This window comes from Pteropus vampyrus, unplaced genomic scaffold (assembly GCF_000151845.1).
Source record: "Pteropus vampyrus isolate Shadow unplaced genomic scaffold, Pvam_2.0 Scaffold2, whole genome shotgun sequence".
In the NCBI taxonomy this organism is placed as follows: domain Eukaryota; kingdom Metazoa; phylum Chordata; class Mammalia; order Chiroptera; family Pteropodidae; genus Pteropus; species Pteropus vampyrus.
Window position 1 is genome coordinate 27,211,201 of NW_011888783.1, and position 21,435 is coordinate 27,232,635.

The following is a 21,435-nucleotide window of genomic DNA, read 5'->3' on the forward strand; positions in this document are numbered from 1 at the left end:
ATGATATCTTCTTAGTCTCCTTTCTAAGATTGTAACCTTAACCTCTACCTTACACTGAGGATCTTGTTCTCTGTTTTAAGTTTTCTTTGTAGTACTTATCACTATCTGTGGTTGCTAACCTCTAAGACAGCTGCAAATGATCCTCACCTCCTAGGATTCATATTCCTGTGTAGCTCACCCCCACCCTGAAGAGCACTGACCTATATAACCAATAGGATATTGTGGAAGTAACAGAGTGTGACTCCCAAGGCTGGCTTAAACAGATATTGCACTTTTATCTTGTTCTCATTTGAATCATTTTCTCTGAGGGAAGCCAGCTGCCATGTCATAAGGACTCCTTAGCAGGCCTGTGCAGAGCCCTGTGGTGAGGAACTGAGGCTTCCTACCCACAGCTAACACCAACTCACCATCCATATGAATGAGCCTTCTTGGAGGCTGATCCTCCAGCTCCAATTCAATTTTCAGATGGCTGAGGCCCTGGCCAACATCTTGACTGCAACTTCATGAGGTACCCCAAGCCAAAATCACCCAGTGAAGCAGCTGCTTCTGAATTCTGGATCTAGAGAAACTTTGTGAGATAATAAAGGTTTCTTGTTGGTTTAAGCTGCTAATTTGCTACATGGCAATAGGTCACTAACAGATCACAGAGACTGACTACTCTAGGCTAGGCAGTAGCCGAAAGTGGGACCTGGTATAAGAACCCCAAGAGTCCTGTTTGCTGAGATAGGAACCTCAATTTTCTTATTACCCCATATATCTGTACAATAGATATCTATCATTTGGGGTAACCTGAGCAAGTCTGTAGTTCTTGCAGCTAGAAAGGACTCTCACAGATAGTGCAGTACAAAGATAGAAGTTCTGAGAAGTCAGAGGTTACAGGAAGGTGAGGGTTGGACACTTCATGGAGAATTGACACATGAGCTGCCGCTAGAATAAGAATACACTTTAATCAATAGATGGTTTAGAGATCAGAGCTCATTATAATTTATAAAGCATAAGAACTAACTGTAAGTATACAAGAAAGTAATTTGTAAATTTTACTTCACTTGGTGTTGATTTGATTTTTTTTGTGTACTTAATAGACATGCTTTATTCCATATAAAGTGTTTTTAAATTATTGATTTTTAAAAAGTTTTGAGTTATTTATTACCAATAGGAAATACTATGTGTAGCTTTCATTAGAAATAATACAAGGAACATTTCTCAACCCATGATTCAAGTACTTCCAATGATTTATAAAGGTGTTTCAGGTATCATTAAATGTGGTGATGGGGTCCATTTCCATTTCATTTTTTAAAATTACATAAGGCTAAAGAAAATCAAAAGGAAAAAGCAAGAGAAGAAAAAAAGAAAATCAAAGTTTGCAATTCAGAATATCTGCCCTTGTGACTTTCGATTTGAGTTTCATTCTGGAAATGATTATTTGTTTTATCAATCATGTCTTAATACAGAGACAACATTATCTGGTGGGAGAAGTGAGGAGGGAGAGACCTGCCTAGTTCACTCATTCAACGAATATTTGATTCTTTACTAGGCGCCTGTTGTTTTGGTTTTTACGACATTCCCTCTGCCTGGGATTTCTTTCTCTTTTTCCTTTTCTGCATGGCAAACTCATTTATTCTGTGAGTTGTAGCTCAAATATTGCCTCCTTTTTGAAATGTCCCTTACTCTACAAGTTATTTCTCCTTCTTTTACATCTTTATAGCATTTTGCCAGTCATACATTTGTAACATCTTTTATGTATATGTCTAACTCTACCAAGAGACTGAACACTTTAGGTATAGGGCTCATTCCTCTTTATATCCCTTTCTCTTTACTCCTTAGCACTACTCATTCAGACACATACGAGTGGCTCAGCAAATGTTTGTTGGATGGATGATGGCTAGATGGACGAAAAATTATTCAAAAGCATGAAAGTGGGAATTCTGCTTCTGACTATAAGGGAGTGTGATGCTAATGTTCCCACTAAGAATAACTAGAAAATCTAGAGAAAATCCCACAAGAGTTGTATTTGCAGCTCAGATAGCTGCTAAGGTAGTTTGTTGAGGTGAGCCCAATACTGTGTGTGTTATTTTTCCTCTTAGGAGAGTTGCCAAAATTTTAAGCAGCTAAAAGTAGAGCAGAGTTTTTGGCAGTCTCCTGGTGTTTAAGGAGACAAAACTTATAGTTTTAACTCGCCAAAGAGAAGGGGATCTAGTTAAGATCAAGACTTTCCATTGAAATCCATGGATATTGGGCCTCACAAAGGCTACATCTCTTCAGGTCAACTCAATCCCTGATTGTATTAATGTAATCTTCAGTACTCTAGCTGCCTACCAGAATCCTTTCTAGAGGAGAATAACATCAACTAGAGTCTCTTCATTTTTTCCTACACAGTGTCTTGTTTTTGATTTAAACAAACAAACAAAAATAAACTACCATGCATAACAAAACACAGGCCAAAAGGGGAAAGAAAAAATAAAAATAAAAACAGACCAACAGATGACCCAGAAATTAGAATGATCAGAAATAGACTTTAACTGTTAGTAAGTTCAAGGATATAGATAATAAGGTAGAGAATTTCACCAGAGACCAAGGATATATAAAAATATAAACATTGAAATTCTATAACTGAGAAATCAATGATATTATGAACTCAATAGATGAGTTTCACAGCACTTTTGTTAAAACTGAAAAGTAGGATAGTAAACCAGAAAGAACAAGATTATAGTATGGAGAGTGAAAAGTATTACAAACATAGAAAAGAGCAAAAAGAACATATGGGACATGGTGAAAAGTCTAACATATATATAATTTGAGTCTCAGAAAGGGAGGAGAGAGAAAATGGAGTAAAAGTATTATTTGGAGCGATTATTTTCCAAAAGTGACCAATAACCTACAGATTCAAGAAGTACATTGATTTTTTAGCAGGATTAAAAAAACAAAGAAAACAAGTAGGCATACACTATCAAAATGCTAAAACCAAAGGTAAAGAAAATCTTGAAAGCAGACAGAAAGAGCGCCAGACTGACTGGATTTCTCAGTGGGAATAATTGAAGCCAAAACAATAAAATTACATCTTAAATGAAAGAAAAGCTGCCACTGTAGGATTCCGTATTTGGAAAAAAAAAAAAAAAAACCCTTCGAACATGAAGGCAATAGAAAGACATTTACAGAAAATCAAGAATTAAGGGAGCTTGTAGTAGACCCGTACTTAAAGAAAACACCAAAGGAATTTCTTCAGGCAAATGGAAAATTATCTCAGTAATACAAAAAATGTAAGAAGAAACGAAGAGCAACAGAGTAGGTAAATATGTGTTTAAAGGAACACTGACCATGCAAAATAGTGATAAAACACAAAGGAAGGGAGGTGCATGAAGGGAGGTACATATGTCTAGCTTTGTCTGGGATCCTAGCATTGTCTAAGAAGTGGTAAAAGTACTAATTTATTTTAGATACTAAGAATCCAGGGTTGCATGCTGTAATTTTCATAGCACCCACTACAGAAATTAAAAATAAAGAATACATAATAAGCTAAAAGAAAAAAATGGAATTTAAGAATATTTAATCCAAAAAGAAGATAAAAGGAGGAAAAAGGAACATAAGTAGGATAAATAGAAAACAAATAGTAAGATAGTAGATATCAACTTGTACATTAGTAATTACATTCAATAGTAATGGAAATGCTCCAATTAAAAGACAGATTATCAAACTGGATTTAAAAAAAATTACTTGCTACTTATAAGATTTATAGTTACTTTGGAAAAGTGTTTCACAGTATCAGCTAAAACTAGATACATGTATACACTTTATGACCCAGCAATCCACTTCTAGAAATATGCCCACAAGAAAGCATGCATATATGTACCACAAGATATGCACAGGATGTTATAGCAGCATTACTTGTAGTGGCCACAAACTAGAAACTACCCAAATATTAATCAACAGAAGATTGAGAAAGAACAACCTATGGTTACATACTACGACATGAATGAATCTCATAAAAGTAATGTTTGTCAAAAGAAACCAGACAGAAAAGAGTACATACTGTGTGATTTCATTACTATAAAGTTCAAAAACAGGCAAAACTAATCTGTGGTATTAGAAATAGAATAGTGATTTCCTTTGGAGGGGAATGGCGACTAAAAGGGGTTAATATTCTGTTTCTTAATCTTGCTGATAGTAATATGGATGTATTCGTTTTATGAAAATTCACCAAGCTATATACTTATGACTTGCACATTGTATGGTGTATTTCAATTAAAAGTTTACTTCTTAAAAGATATACCAGTAAAAGTATGAGAAATGGCAGCAAGGTCAATCCAGTTATATTTTAGGTTATAAGAAACTTAGCATGCTTCTAGAAGAAAACGATGAATACACTGGAAAGGGAGTGTTTGAAGATGCTGAATAGATGATATATTAAGCTTTTTAAGGATGAAAAAGAGACAGGATTCATTCAGCAAATATTTTAAATTTCTTTTATAGTCCAAGCGCTTTCTGAGGTGTTTGGGATCCAATAATTAATGAGGCTCAGTCCCTGTTTTCAGAGATGTCACTGCCTAGTAGGGAAGGGTACCAAGAATGATGATAGTTAATAAAAGCTACATGTTTTGAGAACCTTCCTTGTATTAGGCACTATGCTGTGTAGTTTTGTACTTACTGTTCACAACCATCCAATGAATTTTTGTTTTCCCCCTGAGGAAACACAGGAAATAAGTTGTCCAAGGTCTCACCACCAAGATAAAAAACCCTAGTCTGTCTGACTTCAAAGCCATGTTCCTTCTGGTACTTTACCCGGTCGTTGGATGGTGACTTAGAAGAGGAAAAACTATGTAATGGAATTGCAAATGGACATCAAAATAAATTCCACTGGTGATGTCTTGAAGAAGGTGGTATATGTAGATGGCCTGGATCTGAAAGGATGAGTGGACAGAGAATAATGTTTGATGGTCTGGAAGTAGATTTGGAGAAATAAAAGTCTTCCTCTGAGTGAGGACCACACTTTCAAAGAAGGCAGCAGAGGTGTATAGTGAAAATGACATGGCTGAGTACTGTTTCTCAGAAGAGGATCGAAGGGTCTAGCTGCTCCACATACGGACTCTAAACCAAGCATCTTGTTTTCCACCCCTTCCTGAACCTTTTTCCTACAAAGGTGTCTGGGCTCTTCAATTCCTGACCTTTTCTGTACTTCCTTGCTTTTTAAAATTTGGGATCACACTGCACATATAATTTTATAGCCAGAATTCTTTTTTTTTAGGCAAGGTAACCCTTGGTTGACCTCACAGATTGCAAGGACCATGTCAGTTTACAATCCCTTATTTTTTTATTTTTTACACCTACAGCACCTGGTCTTCCTAGGTGGTCTCCTATCCAAGTACTAACCAGGCCTGACCCTGCTTAGCTTCCGAGATCAGACGGGATCGGGCTTGTTCAGGGTGGCATGGCCGTAGACTAGAATTTTTTTTTTTACTTAATATTTCATGAAGAGCATTTTCCCAAAGGAAAATGCTTATTGGCTAAAATATCCCTATCCAGCTATCTTTAAGCCACCATAATGGGAAAGTTCTAGATTCCTACCAGAGTTCAAGTCAAGGTAGTCCCATGCGTAATGCAGGTGCTTATAAAACAGCAGGAAAAGAAAAACCTGTGCACAGGATAAACTGTGCTTTGGGACACCTACCCTCATTGCTAGTACATCTTGGATGGTTAAACTACCAAATGAAACAAGCAGTATGAGGCCAGGGAAAAACTCGCATCTCATACATTAGGATAATTTTAAGTAACCCATTGTATTGATTAAGTTAGTGATACAGCTGCTGTAACGGTGACCCTAATTAACAGTGGCTTAAACAGATAGGAGTTGATTTTCTTTCTCGTTACAATCTGAGTATGATATGATGGCTCCACCTAGGATCCTTTCACCTTGTTGCTCTGTTATTCCTAGGCCGTTTCCATTGTTTATAGGATTAAAGATGGCCAACTACATTCTAGCCAGTGGGAAAGGGGCAGGAGGATTGAGGTAGCACACTTCTTCCTTTTAAAAGCTCATTTTGTACATTTTACTTCTGCTCACAACTTATTATCCAGAAGTTACCAGAAGACTGGGAAGTAATCTAGCTTGGTGGCCACGTACTCTGTACTACATAAGACGCTGAGGTCAAGTACTGGGGACAACTAATAGTCTCTGCTATATTCTGAACTTAGTAAAATCAAGGTTGCTGAATTTGGACAAACAGCTGATTGTTAAGTTCTGATCTTTGTAGTAGGGCATTCTTCTACTTGTTTATATTAAAATTATAGTACATACAGGACTTTAAAATAAAACTAGGTAAAATCTTACTGATTTTCCCTATTAGACCCAAGAGAATATGGAAAATTAAGGCCTTGTGCTCCTTTATTCACTGGAATTCAGTAAATCCTCATATCCTTTATCCATTCTGGCTAGTGAAACCAAGCCCTTACAGGCCTACTTTTGCTTCTAATGCTAACTAATGAAATTCCAGAACCAACGCTTAAAAATGTATGCCTTTATAATGACCACCAACAACAAAAGAGAGACCAATGCAGAAATGAAGGAGGTGAGTCTCTACCCTACAGCAGTAGAGGAAGAGAGATGGATCTGTTTCATAGAACTAGCTTTGATGAGGTGTTAAATTAAGAACATCAATCTTGTTTTCCTGTGCAATATGAAAACTTGTTTGAATATTCATAACTTGAGCAACTTGTTTTATTCTGTTTTAATTTTAACAAAAAGATCTTGTAAAACTAAGACTTTTGACATTGTTACTGCATACTGAAAAGATAACATTATAGCGAGCAATTAATGTTGGCAATAATACTGTAATTTATGTCTTAACTCCTAAGCAACCCAAAGACTTAAAACTTTGTTCAGTAAAATCAGAAGAGAATCACTTGCACATTTCTCTTTTCCCACATATACAGTGGAGAAAAGTAATTCCTATCATACTCATCAATTTCTTATTTTAACAGAGATTCAGAGCCTTGTTGCTAAATTAACAAGGGCAATTGCTTTTCTGTGAAAATTTAATATCTAATATACTTATCTTTAGGAATTCATGAAATTCTTATTCTCGAGTTATTTAACAGTGTTTCTCTTTTTCCACATAGACTGTCCTTCATCTACCTGGGTTCAGTTCCAAGACAGCTGTTACATTTTTCTTCAAAAAACCATCAAAGTAGAAAGCATAGAGGATGCCAGAAATCAGTGTACTGACCATGGTAAGGAGCTTTTCCCCCCACATAAATCAGTAAATAGTGTTCACTAATATTTTTTAAAAGTGGTTTTGTCATAGTTCACTTTTACCTGGATCCTTATAATAATTTTATTCTACAATACACAAGTCACAGGCAGTGGAATTGTGTGTACATTTAACTCTTGAGTTGGAAGACAGATGTTAGACAATACTGTCCAAAGCAGAGTGATAAAACTTTAGCAACAACAGTAAATGTGTGTACTCGGTGCCAGGCACTGTGCCTAAGCACATCATATATTTTAACTGGCTTTAATTATTATAACAAACCTATCAGGTAGTTTATTATTAGCCTCCTTTCATCAAGAGAAGAAATTTAGTTCAATTATTTGTTTGAAGTCACACAGAAATTGGCAGAGCCAGGATTCAAACTAGGGTGACTTTAGTAATCACTCTGTTTTTCTGCTCTGAAAGTACTGTTTCGGGCATGTGTGTGGGCAGAGGTCAGACTACATGGGACCATGAAGTGAGACTGTGGTAAAGAAGTGTATGTTAAAGAAAAATGAGAAAAGGCTGTTTGCTAGAGGATGTGTACAATATTATCTGGGAAACAGATTTGTAGCTTTACATTGTGAAGTATTTTAAATAAAAATGTTATTTTTAAAAAGGCGTGCTTGGGTGCCCTTTATATATTTGGCTGCTTAGCCCAAAGTGCATCCTTGTTGTTAAGCCTCTAATTATTGTGATCCTCATCAGCTTAAAACTAAACTATGATATAAACTAGCATCTTCTTCAACCGAAATATCTACGATGATGAGATGAGAGTCCTTGATTCTTTAGTGCTTTATATTACTGTTAGAGATCTGAAGATCTCTTGATCATTTCATTAAATTTTGTCTTAGGCACATTTATCACTCCAGCATTTAGAAATCTAAAAACATAATTTCTGACAACCGACCAGTAAAACATTTTGGGAGAATATCAAATTGTATTAGAGATACTTTAATTAAAAGCATATCCATTTATTATAGAGAGAATAAATGTTAAGCATAGAAGTTTTTAATCCTACTAAGTGCTACGTAGTACTCAATACATATTTGTTTCCTTTGGAAAAACTCTTACCTTTTAAATGATGGTGAACATTGGCTCTTTGAAAACAAGACAAAATTTCCAACATGTCGATCTGGTTTCTTTTCAAGAGTATTGAATAATAGGAATTTTGCTGGTCTTACAAGGTTTTTTAAATGCGATTTCCTCTACAACTATTCTGTCTTTTTAAAAACTCATTTGTACTAGCAATACTTAGACATAAACACAGATGTCGATAAACAAATTATATTGGAGGCTGAGAGTTGAGAAGACGTTTCTATATTCTTATTAGCTTGCATGAACCATAAAGTGAAAGTTCATTGTCCAGCTTTAATACCCATCTTAAGCAATTAAACAACTGCTTACTGTACAGAGGCACAGTGAATACTTGTAATTCACTTCCTCTACCAATCAGCCGTGGTTATCTGTATTTGCTATTTTTCTTTGGCAAACAAAGCAAAACAAAATTGAAATACTCTCAGCAACTCTGTGGCCTGATTTTTGATTGCTTGTTTCGAAGTTCATTAACTCTATTAGTTCAAGCAGAGTAACCATTTAGGAATTTTAAATTGTTGTGTACAGATCTACTTATACAATTTGTCTCGTGTGTAAAGAAAAATGTCTTCTCCCTGTTAAAATGTATAAATTCAGTTTACCTTATTGATTTAATATTCTTCATACATTTCTGATAACCTCACCATTTATTTGACTGACTTTAGGACCAGAGTTCTTAATCACATTTGCTTCCAGTGAAATACCCATTTCATGAATCAGAAAATTAGCTACAATTAATTTATAATACTGTTACTTTTTTTGGCTAGGATGTTTTGGTTTAGAACAGTAGATGGACCTTAATTCAGTGTTTGCTTTGTATGTAGAAGACAAAGCACAAGGAATACTAGAATATACAAAATCATATCTTAAACCTATCTAGGGGTATGTATAGAAAATGAGTTACTTGTTACCTTTTGGGCTGCAGAGAGCTATATTTAGAAATATCCCCAGGGCCTTGTGCTAATTTACTTATGTTACCTCTCCTTTTTCTTTTTTTTTAAATTAATTAATTATGATGACATTGGTTAACGAAATCGTTTCAGCTGTACATTTTAACAGTAAGGCATATATATATATTTACACTGTTCACCTCCCATAGATTTCTTTCTGTCACCACATATTTGACCCCCCTTACCTTGTCTACCTCCCCTTCCCCTCTGGTAACCACTAGCCTATTGTCCATGTCCATGAGTCTGTTTGTTTGTCCTGTTCATTTGTTGCTTTTAGGTTTATAGTCCACATATAAGTAATATCATGTGATTTTCAACTTTTTTTTTCTGGCTTATTTTGCTTGGCATGATTATCTCACAGTCCATCCATGTTGTCACAAATGGCAGTATTTCATCTCTTCTTATGGCTGAGTAATATCTTTTTTCTTGATACTCTTATTCACTTAGGAAAATAATTGTGAGAGGCTAAATTTTTTCTTATATTGCAACATTTACCTTTAATTTATATATTATCATTATGAGAAAAAAATATTTTGTCTCTCCTGTTTGTGATCTATGAGCTATGTCACTAGCCATAAAAAGAATTAAAGACCCAAATTACATCTCAGCAGGTAGTGTCACTGGTAATTTGTTGTAAAGAAAATTTTGCTTGTGCACATGTATTCTTAAGGGACTTATGCTGTCATTTGTTAAAGAAAATGAAAGTGTGTCATATTTGCCTGACATAGTAATTTAAGTTTATACAGTATCTAATTAGATTACAATGTTAAAAATCATTAAAGTTCCACTGGCTTCTACAAGGTCAGAGAGAAGGATGAAAACTCATCTCTGAACACTTAAGCCTAAACTATAACCTACTTAAGTATTTCTCTTGAGGATTTTTCTAGTGTGGCACTTTGGTCACATTTCACAAGTAAGTACTCGTGTGTACTAGGGTAAAACAGATTAAAAGTTTGTATGACATTTAACAGACAGGAGGTGATAGCAGCTGGAACCATCACAGAGTTAAAATGGCGATATGACTCAGAGAAAGAATCTTGCTGAGTCTCAAGTTTGGATTGATTACAGTATTATTATTAAGTATTTTAAAGGTCAATTTTTTTTTCTTTTAAAAATTCTTTCTTAATTACACAATTAAGGATCACTATAGAAAACTTAGAAAAACATATATGCAAATATTTTAAAAATCAAACAAAATCACCCTAAATTGCACCACCCTAAGGAAATGTAATAACTATTAACATTTTGATTAAGTATCCTTCTAGACCTTCCCTTTCCTTCTAGGCAAATGTAATTTTAATGTTTGCCATAGATAGATAGATAGATAGATAGATAGATAGATAGATAGATAGATAGACAGACAGACAGACAGACAGACAGATCAGGTAAACTGTTCTATAATTTACTTTTTCCCTTAAAAGTTTTTCCATGGCAGTAAATATGGAATACATATTTCCTAATAACTACATTATTCCACTATAGAGGAATGCCATAATTGATCTAATTAATCCTCTGATGTTGCCTATTATTTCCAGTTCTTTCAGTGTCATAAGCAACATGTATTGAATGAACATCAGTGATTGTGCTTAATGATTGCCTCAGCGTAATTGTTAGGTCAAAGAGTATGTACTTTTAAAAGGGATTTTGAGACATCTTGCCGAATTGTCTTCAAAAAGGCTGTACTAATTTTTACTCCAAATGACCATTTGTCAGTTCCTATTTTTCTACATTCAAGGCCAACACTGTTTAATCTGAAAGTTTAATTTTTGTGAGACTGCATTTTTCACATATTTCTTATTTTTCCTTTTGTGGGGTTGAAGTGACTTTTTTTAGCCTGAGATCAATTTTTTTTTTTCTATTAAGATGTTTGCTTTTTTATTTTTTATTTATAATGTAGCTTTAGTCTGCCCAGTTTGTGATTTTCTTTTTTACCAGTATGGTATGTTTTGGGAGGAGATTTTTGTTTTTTTCCCCCCATAGTTAAATTTCTTGGTTAAGCCTCTTTTAAAAGATGTAACTTAATACAGATTTTCCTTACTGTATCAGTACATAATAGGAGCTCTTTTTCTTTCCCATTTAACCGTTATTACAAAAAAATATTGATTTTAGAGTGGTCATAAATGCAATATTAGCTTATTATAAAAATAGCTTATTATTTAAGCCTCCTGTAATTCTCAGTGTGGTCTCTGTAGCAGCAGCAGCAGCAGCAGCAGCATCACCTGGGAACTTGTTAGGAATGTAAATTCTCAGGCTCCATCTCATTTCTGCTGCATCAGAGAAACTCTGAGTGTAGGGCCCAGCACTGTTTGAACAAACCCTCCAGCTGATTCTGATGCACACCAAAGTTGGAGAACCACAGATCTTAGACAGTTCCAGCATACCTCATTCTTTTGTGCTTCACATATATTTTTACAAATCGAAGGCAAGACCCTCCACCCGCAAAAAGATGCCTTGCTTTACCGCAATACTCACTTTATTTCAATACTTTGTGGTTGTATGGAACCCAACCCACATTATCTCTGTGGTATGCCTGTATTCTGAAGTTCTCCAGAGCCTTTGTCATCAGCGTGATTTGAGAAGAATGTAATTCAATAGTAGGAAAGACTTCTTATCTCTTCATGTATTTTAACTCATTATAGTACACAAAGCCTCCAAGATAACTTTAAAATGTGTGTAGGATCAACTACTTCTCCTTGGAAAGTAATAGGAAAGTTGTTATTTCCATAATACCTAAGGCTGGAAAGTCTTGTTTCTTAGGAACATTTTTATATTCCTCGTTTAGCTGAGGACAGCTGAAAGGATGTTACCTGTTTTTCCTGTCTTCCCCAGGCGTTAGAGCTACCCTCCCCAACAGATTTCTGGTTGCTATACTAAGCTTTGATGTCATCATTCAATCATTGTTTTATTCTGCAAAAATATAAATATCATGAGAGAAACTCCATAGCATTTTCTCATAGGTATTATCTAAGATAGTGACATTATTTTTTTTTAATTTGCAAGAGAATCATCGGGTAAGAAATGGGTTAAATATCTCTTGGAAAAGTGAAGTTACTAATGTTTATAGGTTGCTATGTAGCTTATAGATTGTTAAGGATAAAACAATTTTTGTGAGACAAAATATGTGTGCCTGCTCCTCCTTACTCTAGAACCAGGTGAGACACTCCCAGGAAAAATCAGCTATCCAATGAGAATGAGGACCTCCTTTATCAGTTGGTTTCCTTAACCTGGACTTAGTCCTAAGGATGACCACAAAGGAAGATATGGGAAAACACTGGCTTCAGGCAGAAGGTGCATAAAGTCCAGTTAAGTGAGGCAGGTCAGACACTGCTTGTTACTTAAAACTTCACTAGGTTTTGGGACTGTTCTGGCAAGTTGCCCTCATACTGTACAGCTCTCCTGGGTGTGGTCAGAGCTACCTCTCCTACACTTGTGAAATGAGGGCAGGATGGGCTGTGATTGCTAGAGTAAGCTGGTAAAGGGGAAAAGTTGAGAGATGTGTAAAGTGTGTTTTACTGCTTAAGCCTCCCTATGTTCTCTAGTTTATGTGGTTACGAGTGAATGAGAGTATAAAATGATTTTGCTCAATTTATCATTATCACGTTATTTTTTCTCATGATTATATTCTCTTCAGAAATGTATATTATTCTTGTTAAATTTTTTAAAAATGTAAAAGTGTAACATGCATATATAATAATGTATAATTTTATATACTTCATGTGATTTTCATCAGTTCTGGGAACATGCTGACATTTTTTCTTAAAATAATTTCAGGAGCAGACATGATAAGCATACACAATGAAGAAGAAAATGCTTTTATACTGGATACTTTGAAAAAGCAATGGAAAGGTCCAGATAATATCCTCCTAGGCATGTTTTTTGATACAGATGGTAAGTGATACATTTTACCTTGAGGGATATCAACTTTGTTTCCTTAATATTTATAAAATTGGTGACTTTTTTAGCTTCTTCAATTCTCTAGTTTAAGCTGATGTTTCCTCTGGTCTCCAGATACTGTATTTTTAGTATGCACCCATGGCTTGTACTACAGCTTTCTTCCTGAGCAGCTCAATGTGTTTCATATGTGAAAGTCAAAGGTGATTCTTTTGTCTGGATTAAAATGTGGTTCTAGGCTCAGTACTTTTGCAATATGGTAGGGTAATAAAAATCAGCATTAGTGTCAATGATTAATAGGATACAGGTAGACTGAAGTATCAGGGTTATATCATGTTAATGTATTTATTGTCCCTATGGAATATAAAGTTCACATATAATTATTTCCAAAATGAAATTACTAAGGTTACTATTAATCATTTAGCCATTTTCTTGGCTATTTCCCATAAAAATGTTACATTTTTTTCTTTACAAATATGACATCTTCAGAGGATTCTTGAACAAATAAAGAGTATATTCCTATAGACAGAGTATATTCCTCCTTCTAATTTAAATCCTACAACCAAAAGTTTAGACCAGACATACCTTAATAACTTCCCACCTTTAATTCTAGACCCTTTTGGCTTTCTTTTATATTGTGATGATGTTGAAAATATTCTTATCTGACAGATGAGAGTTTCAAGTGGTTTGATAAGTCAAATATGACATTTGGTAAGTGGACAGATCAAGACGATGAGGAGGATCTAGTTGACACCTGTGCCTATTTGCACACCACAACTGGTGAATGGAAAAAAGGAAATTGTGAAGTTTCTTCTGTGCAAGGAACCCTTTGTAAAGCAGCTAGTAAGTATAATTGAAGACATTTTTCCATTCTAAGAAGGGTGGGATAAGTGTGCCTCAATATAAGGAGTAAGATTTCAGATTAGGATGGTTTGCTCCCAAATCTCTTTGAAGTCAAATACGTTAATTCTCCTACATTTCAGAGATAGGGCTGGATCAGGTGAACCATACATATTTTTATTCTATCTGCTTCTTAGAACTTACAAGAAGTCAGAATTTCTTCTGTTGTTCAAAGGAATTATCATAGCATCTTTGCCTGTGATTTGATTGAACAGGTAAAGTGGTGATGAATATCATGTCCGATTCCAGAATTCTAATGTTTACAAATAATTGTTTCTGTACAAGAACATTAGTTCTTTTGTTTAGGTGGATAAAGAAAAATTGCATTGTAGTTTATAATTTATTCTGGATTAAAAAAATAAATATCTTCTGACCCATTAGAATGCTCTAGTGCAGCAGTCTCCAACCTTTTTGGCACCAGGGACCAGTGCTCCTATGAGACTCTAATGCCTGATGATCTGAGGTGGAGTGGAGGCGGTGATGCTAGCTCTGGCGAGTGGCTGCAAATACAGATGAATCTCTGCTCACTTGCCTGTCACTCACTTCCTGCTGTGAGGCCCATGGACTAGTACCGGTCTGCGGCCTGGGGGTTGGGGACCCCTGCTCTAGTAAACAAAGTTATCCTGTCCCACAATAACATTTTGGTGTTATCGTTAAACATTAGACAAACTTTGTTCTTTTAAAAAGAACTGTTTTTTCATTAAAGACACTTAAAATTTCAAAATATGATTTTGGGATGCTTAAAAAAGCCATTTCCTCACTTTGCATCCTTAGTATTCCCCACTTCTATTTCAAATGTAAACCAAAACTATACATGTCTCTGATTATTTATTTCCTTTACTTATATCTGGAATGAGATACATTTTTTTTTTTTTACTTGCTTCAGCAGAGTTCTTGACCACAATTAGTTTTATAGTGATTATGTAAAATCTGTCATAGTTTTAATGGTAGTAGCATTCAACTTCCAGTATTTATTGGATTAAAAAAAAAATTTTTTTTTATGTACTGTACCTCAGGGCTGTATTATATAAATCAATTTTTTAATTAAACTATAGCTCTGAAATATAAGAAATAGTGAGCAAATCCATGAGGTTAAGGTTACAGTTGTATACTTTTACTATGTTTATTTTTACAGACTGTCCAACTAAAATCCTTTTATTTCCCTCACCTCATCATAATCTTTTTCTTGAGTCCCTTATTCTTTTATCACCAACCAAGCTAATGCAGTTAGATCTCTACATCATTTTTTCAAAACTAAGTTCAAAACAGATAAAATAGGCAAATGATCAAGCAGTAAAAATATGAATGATATTAAGCTATTAAAGGGTTCATTTTTAACTACTTTGAAAGTATTTAAAGGCAATCTTAGAATAAAGCAAAGTTAAATTTAAATTTTCTTTTCTATTTTAGTTCCATATGAAAAGAAATATTTATCAGGTAAGTCTTGTAAAGTTTTTCCCACAAAAATATATTAAGATTCTAGCAAGTTAAAATACTACTTAAGACCCCTTTAAAAAATTATTTAACATAAAGTAGAACTTTCATACAGACATTGAACAAATTGTTAGTTTAGTAATATGACTTAACATTTTAAATATGATTAATTTCAAGTTATGTCTGAAATGAATATTTTTTTAAACACCAAATTATATTTTCTCACTGAACTCCATTATGTTTTTGTAGTAAATGACTCTGCATCTTTTGTTTAAAAAATTTTCACCTCATGCTATAATTACAATTCATGAAACATCTAAAGGGTTTACTAAATGTATTTTTTTTTAAAAGGATCCAGTAATATATCACATGGTTCAAAAAGCAAAACTATACAAGGCAAACACTAAAAAGTCTGTCTCCCATTTTGCCCCCATTCTGCCTTACCGGGCACCATTCGTTTCTTCTTTAACCCTCTTGTTTCTTTTGCCAATAAGCAAACTGATATACATGACTTAGTCATGTATTCACTAATATATTCTAGATAGTTCTCCATATCATTATCTATGAATTGATCTTTTTTACAGTTACACACTCTTACATTGTTGTGGATACACGTAGCTTTTTAAACAGCTTCAGACTACTACTGGGCTGTTTCCAAACTTTTGCTATTACAAACAATGCTGCAAAGAATCAGTCACCTTGCTCAAATACATGTTTAATTACCAGAAATGCTAAATTGAAAGTCAATATATAACTTCGATTGATACTGTTTTAGAGAAGTTGTACCATCTTGCATTCCAAGCAGTATATGAGTGCATTATAAAACTTCTGAATTTTTGTCAATTGTATAGTTTTTAATCTCCATATTTTGAGATAAACATAGGGTAAAATGCACAAATCTTAAATGTACACCTTGAGAGTTGCTTACGTATACACCTGTGTAACTACCGCTCAGATCCAGAGGACATTTCCATCACATATGCCTCTTCCCCATAAATGTCCACCCTACTCCACCAGTAACCACTACTATGCTTTTTATCAGCATACATTAGAGTTGCTTTTCTTGAACTTCACATAAATCTACCTCTAGTGGTTTCTTTCACTCAGGGATTTTTTTTTTTAACATTCGTCCATGTGCATATATACTGTACTTTATTATTGCATAGTATATTATAAATATACTCGTTGGTACATTCCCTTATTTATGGGCATTTGGCTCATTTCTAGTTTGGCACTAATATCCCACAGCTGCCTAGGACATTTTCAAACATTTCTTTGGACCAATATTCTCATTTTCCTTGAGTATATTCCAGAATGGAACTGTAATCATAGGGTAGCTAATGTTTAGCTTTATTAGAAACCATTAATTTTTCAAAGCGGTTGAACTGTATTACATTCCTACTGCCAGTGTTCCAAAGTTACTGTCAACCTATTTAATTTTTGCAGTATGCAGTGATCTTATTGTAATTTTAATTTCCTTGATGTGATGAATGATATTGAGCACCTTTACGTGTTTATCAGCCATTTGGATGTCTTTTTTTATGAAATGCCTGTTCAAGTCTTTTGCCCTTATTTTTTATTGGTTCACTTTCCTGTTGGTAGTTTTTAAAAAAATTATGGATGCAACTCCTTTGTCAGGTATGCATATCATGAATATTTTGTTTGGGGCTTACCATAATATAACTATGATGAAAGAGAAAAGGAGTGTTTGAATATGTGCGTATTTCTCTCTCTTCTTTAAGAGGAATATTTGTTACATTTTAGAAAGTCAAGCAAAGCACCACACCCACTGGGCTATCTAAGAAACAGAACAAGTTTTGACCATGATGTAGAGAAATTGGAAACCTTGTGCACTATTGGTGGGAAGGTAAATTGGTGCAGCCACTGCGGAAAACAGTATGGTACCTCCTCAAAAAATTAACAATAGAATTACCATAGGATCCAGAAATTCCACTTCTGGGTATATACCCAAAAGAAGTGAAAGGAGGAATCAAAGATATTTGTACACCCATCTTCACAGCAGCATTATTTACAATAACCAAAAGGTGGAACCAACCCAAGTGTCTCAACAGATGAATGGATAAGCAAAATGTGGTATATATACTATGGGGCATTATTCGGCCTTAAAAAGGCAATTCTGACATGCTACAAACATGCATGAACCTGGAGGACATTAAGCTCCGTCACAAAATAAGCCAGTCAAAAAAGAATACTGTATGATTCCAATTATGAGGTCCCTAGGATAGTAAACCTCATAGACACAGAAGGTAGAATGGTGGTCGCCAGGGCTTGGGTGGGGGGGCAAGGGAAGTTATTATTTATAGTTTCAGGTTTGCAAGAGTTCTATGGATAAATGGTGATAACATACTAGAACAATGTGAATGCACTTAATGCTACTGAACTACACTTAAAAATGGTAAATTTTGTGTATTTCACTGCAATTTAAAAAATTAAATCAAGAAAAGCAGTTTAAGCACGTTCCTTAGAAGCATAGAAGCAAAAAAATAAAAAATATATGGTGGTGGTTAGCATGTCTGCTTTATATGCAGTTCCTGGGTTCGCACCCCAGGTGGAGCCACCAACCATACCCTGGGTGCAACGTGAGCATATGGGAGGAGACGCCCCGCCTTCAGAAATCCAGTTCTTAAGGCGAAATGGCAACATCCATAGTGGGTGTATGTGTGTGTGTGTGTGTGTGTGTGGAAGTGCTGGGGGGAAATAAAGAGGGAGGGACGGAAAAGTAACAGGAGGGGTTAATTGTGAGGAACAGAAATTAAGGGCGAGGAGTAAATGGGGCAGGAGCAGCATAGTACTGTTCACTGCGTTCCCTGTAGAACCATGAATTTTAAGCTATGTATGTATACTTAAGAAAAATATATGCAAAATGAAACATGTTTAGAAAAGATCAAATGGGTCTATGATGGGTCTCAAAATCCATATCAGGAATAGTTGAAAGATCTGGCCAACATTGTCTTAAACTTGTTATCTTTAAATTCATTAAAAAACATCTCATAAATGTGTAACTACAATTGTCTTCCAGGCTTTCAATTGTACATCGAAGACAGCAGTGAATAGAAAAAGCCTCTGCTCTCAAGCTTACATCTTAGTGAAGTCAAATATATGTAAAATGTGTCACATGACATATACTGTAGAAAAAAAGGATGTGTGTGCAGGAAAAAAGGGAGAGGGGTGTTGCCTTTTTTTTTCCTAGTAAGGTAGCCAGGGAAGGCCATATTTGAGCAGAATGACTGAAGACCAAAAGGAAATGGAAAGGATGTTTGAAAGCCTGCCATTCCCTTGGGAACAAAAGTGGCTGCACTCAGATATATATGGTGCATAAGCACACAGGAAATGGCAAGTTAGCTTCAGCAGGCTGCAGCAAAGGCTTACTGGAGATAATGCAGGAGTTATATCTCCTTCGGACAAGTAGATATTAGTATTAAGCGTGAAAGACAAGATGGATATCCAAGAGAATGGATCAGCATAAACCAAGGGGAATGGTTTGAATTTTCTGCCACTTTCTAAAGCTGGGAGTTTTATGTATACAGTAGGAGCTCAAACTGGCCTGTAAATGATAGAGTCCAACAAGTGTTTATCATTTTTTAAAGGTGGATTTTGTAATTTGGGTCTCAATCAGTGTTAGAATTAAGGAAGGTTGCAGGAAGAGGAATGGTCAGAATGGAAAAAAGATGTATGTGTAGTCTTGATGATTAATGTAAAGCCTACCTAGTATAATCACGAGATTGGATGACTTAACAGTAGCTATTGGTGTTAACATTTAAGGGAACTCAAGGTAGAATGGACTTGGGAGTAATGTGCAGTGACGTATCAGCTACATATACATACTTACCTTTATTTACATAAAATACTCAAATGATTAACCAAGCAGGGTTTTGGGTCCAAAAAGATGAAGCAGTTTGAAAAATGGAGAGAGCACTGTCAGGCAAACCAAGTGACATCTCAAAGCTGAGTGGCTAATACTCCAGCTGTAGTAGACACAAGAACCATATAAAATACATGTGTTTCTGCATTTAGTCAGATTACTGCTGACTTTTGGTTAAGAAGATGGATTATATGGGTTTGAGAAATGAGGGGAATGAAAGCTTATGTTTTAGTATGTTTGTTGCACGTTTCCTCAACTGCCTTTTATTAGGCTAAAGAAGGAAAATTTCTTCCTAAAGGGTGTTTTGCTCTTTTTAGTTTAAATTAGTATTAAATAGCAATTATTTCCTTAGTAGTGAGCAACTAATTTTTCCTGTAATTAACAGATAACAAATTTTCTAATGCAGACCTATCCTTTAGTTCATATATAAAACCGAAGAGATTAACACACCACTCACGAGTTGCCTCAAGACTGGCAATCCCTCCACATTTCACTGCTAATGCAGCTAGCCAACCAAAGGCCCTGGGGCAGCTTGGCCACTTGCAGAATGTAAAAATACAAGAATTAAAGAATCCCATTTGAACTCAGTTTACAGAATTTTTGGCGTAACATTTTTTCCACTTAAATGCATCTAATAACGAACAACATGCCCGCACACCTTAATAAACTGTGATCATGACAAAATTTCATCTATTTTAGGACTGAAAAGAAGACAATTCGGCTATGGTTATTTCCTCACTTCTACCAACTTCTTATATAAAGAAGCCTGTCAATATTTTTAATATCAATGGCTTTCCCTCACCTTAACAAATTAACTTTTGGCTAGATTTTTCTTGCTTTCAATTTTCCAAGTCCCGGCCGAAAAGAGCATTATGAGTATATTCAAATAATCACAATGCAAAAATACATCTGTAAAGAGAATAACTGATTTTTTTCATTCTTTTACTACTAAATACAAATATTTTCTCAAAGCATTGTCCTCCTCTTAAGTCCTGAACTGAGTAATTTCACTTGATTAAACTAAAGTCCTACAAAAAGATTACAAGTATTTTGAATAGCCAAGAACTGTAAGGCTGTACATAATTACTTCAGTAATACACAAATATATAGAATAATAAGAGGGAGATTTTTAGGAACTTTGGAGAATTCCAAAATTTACATAAAATTTTTTAAGTACAGCAATTGTTCGAGCTAAGAAAAACATAAATCTTGATAGTAACAAATATGTCGTTTCTCTCACCAATGTGGAAAATTCTCAAAATAGGCAAATATTTACATGAAGAAACTATATTGTGCCCCCCATGCAATACTAGCAACTTGAGTTACCCTGATTTCCCATATTTTCTTTTGTCTTTTCCTTTTCAGATAACCACATTTTAATATCAGCTTTGGTGATTGCTAGCACAGTAATTTTGACAGTTTTGGGAGCAATTGTTTGGTTCCTGTACAAAAGAAATTTGGATTCTGGTTTCACCACAGTTTTTTCAACTGCACCCCAATCACCTTATAATGACGACTGTGTTTTGGTAGTTGCAGAAGAAAACGAACATGCTGTTCAGTTTCACTGAGTTTTTGGAAATCTCACATTACGACAATAAATACATTGTCAGTGATTCCTGTGCAAGATTTCAATATAAAATTTGACAATGAAAACTGAGTTTTTATGCTATATTTACTTATTTCAGTAACATTTTTTATTCTCATGTATCATTGTGACAAAAAATCATCTTTGGGTTTATTATGAAAACAAAGTTTTGAAAAAGGAATGATCTTAGATATGTTACTTGTTTTAACCACCTCTCCAGATGTTACCTTTCACTTGAGTAAAGGAAACCTTAAAGCTCAGATAAAAATAAAAACCCAGTCGACTTCCCTTCCATTTAGTTGAACCACTTTGGTTTACAGCTGGAAAAAGAAAATTCTACCTATAGTTTTAATAATCACTAGGTCTTTAGAAATTTCTGGGTCTTGTTCCTTTATTAATAAACATGATTTATGGAATAAACCTGACTTTAAATAGCTCCTATACGTTTAGGTATCA

At 34.8% G+C, this 21,435-nt stretch overlaps 1 protein-coding gene and 1 pseudogene across 2 annotated transcripts in view; one reads left to right on the forward strand and one right to left on the reverse strand.

The window, feature by feature from the left end:
* LOC105291170 (CD302 antigen) overlaps positions 1–21,150 on the forward strand; it is a 107,106-nt gene extending 85,956 nt beyond the window's left edge. For both annotated transcript variants that reach the window (XM_011358799.2, XM_011358794.2), the window contains 5 exons: positions 7,111–7,221; positions 13,058–13,174; positions 13,847–14,020; positions 15,488–15,514; positions 20,760–21,150. In XM_011358799.2, coding sequence (XP_011357101.1) covers positions 7,111–7,221; positions 13,058–13,174; positions 13,847–14,020; positions 15,488–15,514; positions 20,760–20,962 — 632 coding nt within the window. In that variant the 3' untranslated portion in view covers positions 20,963–21,150. The remainder of the gene's footprint in view (positions 1–7,110; positions 7,222–13,057; positions 13,175–13,846; positions 14,021–15,487; positions 15,515–20,759) is intronic.
* Positions 5,316–5,434, reverse strand: LOC111739558 (annotated as a pseudogene).
* Positions 21,151–21,435: the final 285 nt, after the last annotated feature.